Genomic DNA, 12450 nt, shown 5'->3' with positions numbered 1-12450 from the left:
TCTTTAATGGGTTAAGCCCCCAGGAGGGAAAAGCCTTCTGTGTCAGAGAATGGAAAGCCTAGGTCTCTGAGGAGGAATATCCTTCCTCCGTTCACTCGCTGCTGAGCTTTCCATTGGCAAGTGTCAATCAGCATGACTTGCTCACAGCAAAATTGTTAAGTGGTGATATCTTAGCAATATAGCCAGTGCTGGTCCCAGTTCTTTAAATCTTATGAAACTGAAAAATTAAACTGGAAAAAAATAAAATTAAATTAATTTCAACCTTCTGAGTCACATGGACCATCACTACATAGTTAGAAAGTGTTGCAACTTTCAGGGAAGAAAACAGATTCACACAGAAAATAATTTGTCTGTGTCAATTCAAGCAACGAGCTCTGATCTGCAGCCCCATCTAAGAGCACAGGTCCCTCACACTGCCCTTCATGTGTGTGCATCTGAGACTTCTGCTTGTCTTGTTTTATATACTTACATGCCAGGGAGATACAATCTCACTCAATCTAATTTTGTCTAAATCTCTTCGATGCCAGAAGGCCAGGAGTGAAAGATCATTAAGATTATCAAGCAATGTGGTGCAAAGCACTTTAAATAATGTACTCTGCCAATTACTGCTTTTAAAAACTCAAATGCAGGCATCTGTCAATTATTTGTACAAAACAGTAGCATGGATTCTTCTCGAATTGTTTGAATTTGAAGTCAGAATGCTTGATATGTGCTGGGGGTTTTGATACAAGCAATTTAAGAGAATTTTAGGGAATTTAATACTGGAACGGCATTAAAGGGACTGTATGTCTTGAAACAGGCTGTTTGTGGACAAGTTGAAAGATGACGAAGCCCACTCAAGATGGAAATCATTTCTGATTTATGCACCAGCTTCATAAAAAATATCCAGATTTCTAGTGAGAAGTAATTGTGCCTATAAATCGAGTGGTTATTTCTCCAATCTATCATTTCTTTCTAGAAAAGCTAGAAAGGTTGATAAGTGGCCTGCCAATCAGCCAAATCAAGACCCTAAAGCAAATGAGGGTCTTAAAAGTGAATGAATGAGCACACTTAGAGAAACAAGACCAGCTAGCACAAAGCCAGGAGGTACAAAGAGGCTGTTTCCCGGGAAATCCAGACAAAACATCTGATCCTAAGGCCTCAGAGCTGAAGTAACTGGCTTCCTTTTCCAATATGGTTTAAATTAATCAGCTGGTTTTTGAATGTTCCAGGCTTCCCCACCATGTAAATACTTAGCAAAAGAAACTGATCTCTCCAAAGCAGCATTCTCTAGGTATACTATGAACATGTAGACGTATTACTGCTCAAATATCTTATATCAAACAATGAGGAATAAAAGTAATTGCAGTTTCCCATGATTGGTATGACTTCTCTGGCTTTGAACTACAATAGAGTTGTAGAAAACATGAGGGCTGGGGAAACCGAATAAAGAGCCATTAAGTTCCCCTGACCTTTGCAAGTTCCTAGGACTGTACAACTTTAAAAAAAAAAAAAAAGTTTCAGAATCGGAACATAGTGAATTCCAGCTTGATACCAAAATTAGCAATGTCTGAAACAATCCCCGAATAGTGTGTTTTCTTAGCAGATGATAGTAGAGTGAAACTATAATCAACAGCAAGAGAAACTTCAGATATTGTAGCAACACATGGGGATTGAAAAATATACTTTTGAGCAATCATAAGTCATCAAAGCAATTATCAGAGAAAACTTAAAAAATTCCTATCAGCAAATGAAAACGGAAAAACAGACCAGAAAACCCAAGAATCTAAGAGATTGCAAAAGCAAAATTTAGAAGGAAGTTTATAGCTATGCATGCCTATGGTATAAAAACAGATAAACCTTAAGTAAATAACATAATAATGAGTCTCAAGGCCTTAAAAAAAAAAGAGGAACAAATCAAACTCCGAGTTATCGGCAGAAAAGACATGCTGAAGACGGAAGCAGAAATGAGTGGGATCCAGACTAAAACAACACAGAGAGCTGACTAAAACAAAGAGCTGATTCTATGAAAGACGGAAGTCAACAAGCCCTAAGCCAAAGTAAACAAAAGGAAACGAAGACAGTCTGGACTATCAAAATGGTGGCAGAAAGGAGGATATTATGCCACTGCGTATCCTGCAAAAGATTATGGAACTTAGTGTGTTTTTTGTCCAGTGTCCCCCAATGCTTATGTTATCTCCAATTCAAGTGCAGTTTCAATGCCATGGAGTTCAAATTCACCCTCTGTGACACGGATAGTTTAAGACTGCCTAGACTGAGTCTGTTTCAAAAAACCAAAAATTCAACAGTGAATTTTAAAAAGCAACAACTAAAGGAAAACATAGGGGAAACAAAGATATCAACTCAGGGGGCTGGAGAGATGGCTCAGTGGTCTGAGCTCTTGCTGCTCTTCCAGAAGACCCCAGCTCAGTTCCCAGCACTCAGGTTAGGTTGGTTAAAAACCAGTAAATCCAGCTCCAGGAGATCTGGCGCCCCCTTCTGGACTCTTCAGGCACAAGACCACACACACACACACACACACACACACACACACACACACGCACGCACATGCACTGTATGCACATGTGCACACACGCAAAGTAACAAGTATTCATAACACACAAATAAAATAGAGCTAAAACTATCATATAGTCCATCTACATCACGTGTGTGTGTGTGTGTGTGTGTGTGTGTGTGTGTGTGTGAGAGCATTTGATCAAGAGACCAAATCTAAGAAGTCTTAGTGCAGAATAAGGAGCTGAAACAAAAACTAAAAACAGAATTCAATGAAAATATATCAAATTTCCCATATCTAGGGAAAGCTGTGGACACAAAATCACAAGATATATTTAGAATCCCAGATAGACAGGATCAGACAAAACCTCCCCAGGACATTACACTCAGAATGCTGACTAGGAAGCAAATAAAAACCATGAATAACTGCAATACAAAACCATCAATGCAAACACAAATGTCAGTCCCTCAGAAAGAAGTCAGGCATCTATAAGCCAGTATGGCACAGGTTACTCTTATTTGGAAACAAACAAGAAGAGAGGTGTCCTGAAAACAGGATAGTTGGGAAGGAAGGGTTCCGGGTGGAGATGGGATGGGAATAAGATGAGTAGACGGTCAAAGCATGATGTGTGTGTGTGTGCATGTGAAACTGCCATAATAAAATGCATTAGTTTGTACAATGAGTTCGTGAGTCCGTAACACAAGAACAGTGAAAGTGTTTAATCATGCTCAAGCATTGTGAAAAAAGCTTAAGGAGTATGATTTTGTCTAAATTCACTATTAGGATTTAGAGAAAATCCCTCTGTTGGTCAGGAGAGGTTATGTGTGGCTTCATCCAGCCCCTAGAACCTGGACTTCTGATGGATACACAGTTATATTTTAAGAACAGGTCTTTGGAACTAGGATGCAGCTCAGTGGCAGGTACATCTACCTTGTATGTTGCCTGAGTCTGATGGCCACCACTAAAAATAAATAACAAAACAAGAGCAGTCCTTGTTCAAAAACCACAGAAAATAGTTTTCTATTATTAACCTCTTTCTGGATTTCAAACACTTTCTCTTGACTCTGAAAATCAACCACCAGGATTTCAATCAGACGTCCATTGATTTCAAGCTTTTTCACTGTGACTTACAATGTAAAATTATATGTGATTGCAGGATGAAAATCCAAATACATAACTACATGCAAATATAGCACAGTGGGCATTTGTCCTTCCTGCCTGTAAATGAACACTAATATGTCATTTCATTTTATCCTATCTTATTGTGATGGTTAATGTTTATTGTCAACCTGGCTGGGTTTAGGATTGTGTAGAAGACAGATCTGTGTGCATGTCTGTGAGGACCTCTTCAGAGAGATTTAACTGAAGAGGGAAGAACCACCCTGAATGTAGGCGACATTCAGAGGGTTTGGGTCTTGGACTGAACAGAAAGAACACAAGAAGACAATGTGAGCACCAGCATCCATTGCTCTCTGCTTCCAGACTGTGGACATGATGTGATCAGCTACCTCGTGTTCCTGCCACCATGATGGACAGTTCCCCCTCGAACCATGAGCTACAACAATGAGAAAAGTGACTAATAAAGTGTCTAACTCTTCTTCATTCGAGAGTAACCACTGGGTTGCTCTTCATAGGGGACAGAACAGAATATGCTGGCAGGTGCCATGGTATAGAGCAATGATCACAATGCACCCACCTTACATATGTGTATATCCCCACACGTATGTGAGTATGTGTGTACATACGGGGTGCACATGCTTCTGTGTAGACACAGCTTCACAGCATACGCAGGTCATGGTCTTTTCCAGCCAGAAATCCCAACTCTTGTCTCTTACACTGATTTGCTTAGCTTTGCTCTGCACACTGGCAGAGCTAGCTATGGCTTGCTTTCTTAGACCGTCTCTACAGAGTGAGTGTGGCAAGACCAGCCTCCTGGTTCTTCTCACTAGGGAACGCCATTTCCTCAACAAGTCCAGTTCTCCCCCTTTCTTCAGGATGGCCATCCCATCCCCCACTACCACATCCAACTAGAGTGCACATTCACATTCTCTCCCTGGTGTCCTCAGTTCATCTTGTTACTGACAATACATCATGTTGCTACAGAACTGACTTAGTACCAACTGCCACGAGGGGTCCCATCTCCAACTAAGACAAACTGAGCCAAGGGAACTTTTAACTCTAATACATAATACTAGAAGATGTAGGTTCTTGGTGCTGTTTTAGGTTTCATACTTTTTGTGGTTGTTGTTGGTGGTGAGTTGTTTTTCTAAACTTTGCTGTGGTTGTTCCTGGTAGGTTCTCACTGTGTACCTCCAGATGACTTCAAATTCACTATATAGCTCCAGCCTGGCTTCAATATCTTAGCAATCCTCCTGAATCAGCCTCCCAAGTGATACTGAGATCGGATGTAGTCACACAGTTCACGTATAATGTCACCAGCAATGGATAAGTACTTTTGTTCTTCATAGACCTTCTCTTTCCCACAAGGATTAGCCTTTGCTCAGTCTTGGCTCTGCAGAAGCCCTACTGTGTGGTCTGTCGTGTCCTGCAGTTCTGACCTTCTGAACCATAGCTTAGCCCTTCCTTGCAGCCGCTTCTTACAGCATTGTGTTGCTACAGTACATGACTTTTATCCAATGATACTGTACATACTCTGACCTGAGTTTTATGGGAAGTCAGAAAGCAAATGCTGTGAAGTTGAGAGAAAAAAAACCATGTATCTGGCATGATTCCTTTCATCAGGTTTTATTTGCTGGTCATATCAGGCAGCAGCCCCAGGGAACAGACTGACGAGGAATGGAAGAGCACTGTGATAACCAGTGGCTCTGCAACCATTCCCCAAACCTGCAGCTCCCAGATCCAACTCTGGAGGGAAGCTGGATGTGTGGGAAGGGATGTGGGACAGAGAGGGAGGACTTTGGAAAGAGGTGTGTGAAATGTACTCACAACTGGGGCAAAAGTCCAAACTATGACCATATGGGAATGGAGCCTTGTCTCTAAAAGGGACTTACCTGGGAATATCCTCTTCAATTGTTGCACATCCATAAAGAAACACGATCACCCCAATGACAGAAGATGGGATAAGGAATGATGTATACAGCCCCAGCCAAGCAAAATACAGCCCAATTTTCTCTCCAAAATACTTCCTGGAAAACCAAGAAAGAAAAGAAAATGAAACACATATTAGAAACATCATATACTCCCCATATTTCTTTTTGTTCTATGACTCAAAATAGATTGGCAAAAATACTCTCTTTGTAATGAATTCAAAGGGATGGAGGCTACAGGGGAAGGGACCTCTGCACACAAAAACATCAACTGATCTTTATTGAGATGGAGTGCATTCCACTTGACTCACATATACACATCAGCCTTGGCCGTTTGTGGGAAGCAGATAGCTACAAGAAAGAACCCAGCCCTAACAGCAAACTAAAAGTATATTGCCAGTTTCAGAATCCTCGCCAACATGAATAGTACATTGCAGCATGAATCTTAAAAGATCTTATTAATGAAATCAAACCTGAATCCAGGTATTGGGGTGAATGCTGGAAGATCAGAGAAGCAGAACAAGCCACAGCTACCTCACCTTGCCAATTCCTCAGCTGATCCTGTTTCCTCAGACTGGAAGCCTCTGAGTTCTCATCCAAATGGATCTCAGCTGAACTGTGCTGCTCAAAGCCTAAAAGCTTAACCAGCTCTAGTTTCTTGTCCTCACGCCTTAAATACCTTTCTCCTTTCTGCCATCACTTCCTGGGATTAAAGGCTCTGGTTACCACTCCTGGCTGTTTCCAGTGTGGCTTTGAACTCACAGAGATCCAGACTGATCTCTGCCTCTGGAATGCTAGGATTAAAGGTGTGAGTGCCACCATTTTCTGGCCTCTATCTAGTGGCTGTTCTGTTCTTTGACTCCAGATAAGTTTATTAGGGTTCACAATATTTTGGGGAACACAATATCACCACAGTACATTATCGTTTTAGACTAACACTGCTCAACCCATAGAAAAGCATGCTTTTTTAAAATAAACTCATTTTTAATCAATTACATAAGTCACATATGCAGGAATGTGTACTAATGTACACAAACCAACATATACTTCTTTAAAGAATTACTAGAAGAAATTCAATAAAATATTTGTTAAGGTTTATTTGAATGGGTGATTTTTATTTCTTCAATTTCTGAGCCACTTTATTGAGGCAGATTGATTTACAAAAAGCTATAAATATCTAATATATCTGACAAGTCAGGCCATGATGTATTCCTCCCCTCCAAATACCCTTCCTTTGCTCCCTTTTCTAAATATTTTTACTCTTGTGTTGAGAGTACTCAGCACAAAAGAGCTCCCCTCTTAGAAAAACTCTATTTATACTCCACAGTATTGTTAACTACAGGCTGTTATATCATGGGACTCTAAAGCTTATACATTCTATATAACTAAAACTTTATACCCTTTGCTTTACATCTTCTGTTTTCCCCTTGATGTAGGCCTTGGACCTTCAATCCCACATCCATATTCTACAGTCCTATAATAGTAAATTCCTCAAAGAGGTGATATCACACAGCATTTGTACTACTGTCTGGCTTATTTCACTTAGCATAGTGTCCTCCAAGTCCAGCCGTATTTCTACAAATAACAGAGCTTCCTCTTTTTGTGAGGTCACAGAACACCTCCCTGTATCATGTACCATGTTTTGTTTATCTGTGCATCTGTGGATTGTTTCTACTTTTGGCAGCAGTGGGTCATCAAGCTGTAAACATGGAGTGAGCATCTCTCCTTAAGATCCTGACCCCAATTTCTTAGAATATATGTCCAGAAGTGGGATTGCTACATCAAATGATAACTCAAATTTTAGGGAACATCCATACTGTTTTCCACAATGTGCTTTTCCACCACCGAGTAGCTCTACCTACACATCTTGTCCTTTGATACTAGCCATTCTAACAAATATGAAGTAATATCTCATTCTAGTATGTTTCATTTGTTTCTGATAACTAATGATGGAAATTTTAATTTTTATTGGCTATTTGCATGTTTTCTTTGGTGAAATGGCTATTTAGTTCTCTTCCATGTTTAAGTGGGTTTTTAATATTTTAAGCTCTCTCTCCTCCACCCTCCATATCTCTCTCTCTCTCTCTCTCTCTCTCTCTCTCTCTCTCTCTCTCTCTCTCTCTCTTATTCTTTCTCCTTCCTTGTTTAAGTGGGTTTTTCATTTTCTAAGTTATTTCTCTCTCCTTTCCTCCTTCCCTCTCCCTCCTCTCTTAATGAGTAATAAGATTTTCTTGAATATGAGTCCTTTATCAGATCTTTGGTTTGCAAATACTTGCTCTCATTTTCTCTCTTTTTTTAATAATAGAAAGCAGGAATTAGAAATTTACCCAATGTGGCCACATTGGAAAGAGAGACAAAGAGATCTAGTCACCTCTATGCCCATCTTTGGGGTCCTGAAATGAGTCAGATTGAGAACTTTTAGACTGCTTGCTTTTGTTTATCCTAACTTCAGTATCTGTGAGATTTCCCCCATGTTTTCTTCTAATGGTTCTAGTGGGTCAGTTACATGTAGACCTAACACATTTGAATTGATTTTTATATAATGTAAGAATTAAAAGCCAGGCATGGTGGTGCATGCCTTTAGTCCCAGCACTTGACCTCTGTGAGATCAAGGTCAGCCTGTTCTACAAAGTGAGTTCCAGGACAGCCAGTCCTGTTAAACCAAAAAAAAAATTAAATATCTAGAAATAAAATTAGCCAAGGAGTAAAAGGCACACAAAAACTGTAAAACTTTTGACTACAGAAACCAAAGAAGACACAAATAAATGGAAGTAGATATCTTGTGGTCATGGATGGTAGGAATTAATACAGCTAGTTATTGAGAAAACTTTATAAACACATGAAAAATTATAATTAATTAAAAAACAAAAGAGTTTTCTGCAATTGGACAATTTTAAAGGGTTCATATTTGAGTTTTCTGCAATTGGACAATTTTAAAGGGTTCATATTTAAATTCACTGATTCTTTCTCTTAATAGTGTTGGCTAGTGAATTTCTCAGTTCTGTCATTATATTTCTCAGTTCCAGCATTTCCATTGTATTCTTTAAAATTTTTATTTATTTGCTTAGTTTTTCATTTTCCCACATATTTTGATCCTTTGTTCACTTCTGATTCAAGTTTTCTCCACCTGTATTCCTACCTGGCTTGTTAAGATTCTTTAAGGTTATTATTGTTAATTATCTGCCAAGCAGGTTGTGGATCTCAGTTTCTTTAAACTCAGTTACTGGAACCTTATCTGGTCCTTTTAGTGCGTGTCATGGATGCATGATCCATGACTTGACTTGGCTGTCTGATCATTTGGAAAGTGGTCACTTCTGGTTCTTACTTGTTAGTTTCATCTGGTGAAGCTCTTCATCAGTCATGCTGGTAGGTTATGGATGGATCAACTGGTAGAGTCTGTAGGTAAGACAGCTAGGAATGTGTTGATACAGCTAAGCCAACTCGTGAAAAGTGGATCTGCTACTATGGATGTATCAGCTGCAAATGTGTATGGCCAGAGTCTGTAGGCAAGAGATTTGGGAATGTGTTGTTATACTTAAGCCAAGGTTTAAAAGTGGATCTGCTACCATGCTCTATGAATGCATCCACTGCCAGAGTCTATGGTCAGAATGGCCTGCTTTCAGGGTTCAGGAGTAGATGTGATTGTTAGTTCATGGATGCATGGATTGCTATGGAATCTGCGTGAAGATGGGACTGTCTTTGGGTCCCATGGACAAATAGTGCTGCTTGTAGTTCTGTTAGAGAGTGAGGAGATTTTCTATGAGGTTTCCAAGTGTTTGTAAAAGATCACGACAGTAGAGGCATAAATAGGGCTCCTTTGGGCTGTGAACACAAGTTGAGCTACTTTTGCACCTGTGAGTATAAAGGTTAGGCTCTCACTGGGTCCATAAATGGACAAGGCTGGTTCTAGGTCCACAACTCAAGGCTGCTTCTAAGTCCACAGTTGGACAGATTTCTAGCAGGGACCTGACGGGTCCTTCCATTACCAGAGGGCATAGATCTACCTTCCCAATGCAAGCAAGTGTTGTAAACTCTTGTGTAAATCTCAGAGCTCCGATAAAGGCATATTTTACCTGTAGATGGCTATTAAATCTATGCTTCTGTGGGAGAACTTCCATTCTGCCAGTCATGATGATGTCACTTCATTTGTGTCTGTATTTTAACTTTTTGGTTTTGTTAATTATTTTATAATAAAAAGTGATTTTTTTTCTTAAAAAGAAAAGAAAATTGCTATCTGTATCTTTTTATCAGAAGGGCACAAGAGTTGCCCCTGACTACCACCAGCTACAACACTTAGGAGAGCAGGCCCTATATTCCCATGGGGAGCACAATAGAGCCAACTCAATTGACAGAGGTGTGGGTGAGCCAGCCCTGAAGTTGTAAGCATGGGAGAGCTGTCCCCATTACTTATCTGTCACATAGTGGCATAGGTGCAGAAGAGCTGGCCCTGAGATCACAAGGGTGGGAGAGCTGCCCCTGTCCCCTACTAGCTGCAACACTTGGAGAACAGGCCCTGCACCTCTTGTCAATAGAGCCAATCCTAATGACAGAGGTGTGGGTGAGCCAGCCCTGAAGCTGTGAGCATGAGAGAGCTGTCCCTATTACCCATCTGTCATTTGGTGGCATGAGTGGGGGAGAGATGCCCCCCTCACCCATAAACACCTGAGGCAGGTGGGAGAGCTGGCCCTGTGGTCATAAGAGAGGGAGAGCTGGTCCTGCCATTCATCAGCTACAGCACTCAGGAGAGTGGCCCCTATGCCATACATGGACAACACACAGTAGAGCTGACCCTGAAGGTGTAGGTTTGGGAGATCTGACCCTGACAATGTGAAAGCAGAAGAACTGGCCCTGCCCCTTGCTCATTGCTGCAAGGGGTGAACTCACCAGGACAATGCAGGTGAACTCACTCTTCTGGTGAGGGCAAGGGAGAGCTGGTGGACTAACCAACCCTGCAACTACCCAGGCCCAGAACCAGGGTTATGTGTTGGGCAACCCCAACATCCACCCCATAGGTGATCTGCTGGAGCACATGAAGGGACTGGTCTGCAGAGCCAAAGCCTCAAGATTTCCACAAAACATGGCAACAGCAGGATAACCAAGAGGTATTGCAGTGAGGGCCCAGCATTGATAGTGTAGCAGAAACCAGGGGCCTCAAACCAGACCAATGACTCTTTGAAATGAACACTTGCAGGTAAAGATATACGGATAAAAGAGTTTACTTTGTGACTCAATGTGTCACACTATAGCTTCCATGACAAGATTGATTTTTTCCTTCTCTCTCTCTCTCTCTCTCTCTCTCTCTCTCTCTCTCTCTCTCCTCTTAAATTTTATTTTATTTTATTTGGGTGAGGTTGCAAGGGCAGAGGGTGGATATGAAGGGATTGGAAATGAATGGGATGGAGATGCATGATGTGAAAGACACAAAGAATAAATAAAAAGAAGGAGAGAACAAACAAAAGAACAAATATTGATTGTGAAACTCTAAGAGAAAAATATCTACAAAGAATCAAGAAATTCCATTTCTCACAAGCATACAGCATACAGCACACAGCACAGGCAAGAAACCTCCTGTCTCCACTTTGACAACAAGCTTCACAGGTGAGGAGGGTGGTGACTAGATTTACAAACCCACTTCCAAAGGCTGGTCTGCAGTTACTGTTTAGACAGTTGCCAGTGAACATAATTTCCACTGTCATGGGAGAAATGGAGATAATCTGTGAAATAACAACTTGTGTTGCACCCATCAAAAGTCTGAAGTTTAAGTAAGATGGGGGCCTGCCCCTTTACAAAAAGAAACAGAGGAGTGGACGGAGGAGTGGACAGGGTGGTCTAGGGGAGGAGAGGAGAGAGGGGAAACTGCAGTCGGGGTGTAATACATGAGAGAGAGAGAAAAATTACAATTTGAAACTGAAGTTTCAAAGGAACCAAAAAAACTTAGTTTTAAAATATGACAACACATCCGAGGAAAGATGGGATGTGTGCATAACATAGACTTGACCCAGCATAGGCAGACTGAACAGTCATCAGAGTAGGAAGAAGGAATAGTTTGTTGTTGTTGTTGTTGTTGTTGTTGTTGCTGTTGTTGTTTAATTCTAGAAGACTGAGAACATGTGTAACATGTGAGGACATGTGTAACACAGAATATTCTGGCAATTCCAGACACAGAACAGCTTGTACTCACCTGTGAGATCTTTTTATAGACTCCATGCTGGTCACTAGCAAGATAACAGGCAAGGTAGAAGACTAGATGGAATATCTTTAGATGCACATGGGTGTGGAATTCTATCTATTCCCAAGACTATCTCTCCTCCAAATAAAAAAATAAAAACTAGGGTATGAACTTGACCCTAGGACTCAGGCAAAGATCTGAAGCCATGGGAAAGACCACACATAAAACCTGTTGTCTTCAGGGGCATTATTGGGAATTGTCTTCATTCCAGAAAACACAAAAGTATGAATTAGGAATCTGTTCCTACCGAAGAAGACCAAACTTCCCTTTCACTCAATAATCCCAAGCAAAGGTGTAGTTTGACCACAACAAGGCTGAGGATGAGTGACACTGGTACCCAGAGACTGCCCAGGATTGAGGATGGGTCAAAGTGAGAAGCACTCTTCCTCCTCTCCTCCCTCCTCAGCCCCCTTTGAAGTTAGCGTGGAGTAACATGAACCAAAGTTTCATTGCTGCTGGGCAGAAGCCAAAGCATGGAGAGACACTGTGGTGATATTTTATCTGTGTACCCCAATAAAGCTCATCTGAGGATCAGAGGGAAAAGCCAGCCACTGTATTAAACATAGAAGTCAGGCAATGGTAGCACACGCCTTTAATCCTAGCATTCAGGAGGCAGAGATCCATCTGGATCTCTGTGAGTTCAAGGCCACACTAGGAACAGAACCAAGCATGGTGGCACA

The 12450-nt window shown here is 41.1% G+C and overlaps 1 protein-coding gene across 3 annotated transcripts in view; it reads right to left on the bottom strand.

Moving 5' to 3' along the window:
* The window catches only part of Ano2 (anoctamin 2), a 333798-nt gene that overhangs the window by 171088 nt on the left and 150260 nt on the right, over nucleotides 1-12450 (bottom strand). For all 3 annotated transcript variants that reach the window (XM_059258640.1, XM_059258638.1, XM_059258639.1), the window contains exon 10: nucleotides 5506-5640. In XM_059258640.1, the coding sequence (XP_059114623.1) occupies nucleotides 5506-5640 (135 nt within the window). The remainder of the gene's footprint in view (nucleotides 1-5505; nucleotides 5641-12450) is intronic.

The sequence above is a fragment of the Peromyscus eremicus genome, chromosome 3 (genome assembly GCF_949786415.1).
Source record: "Peromyscus eremicus chromosome 3, PerEre_H2_v1, whole genome shotgun sequence".
Lineage (NCBI taxonomy): Eukaryota > Metazoa > Chordata > Mammalia > Rodentia > Cricetidae > Peromyscus > Peromyscus eremicus.
The sequence above is the reverse complement of the archived record's forward strand: the minus strand, read 5'-3'. Positions and strand labels throughout refer to the sequence as shown.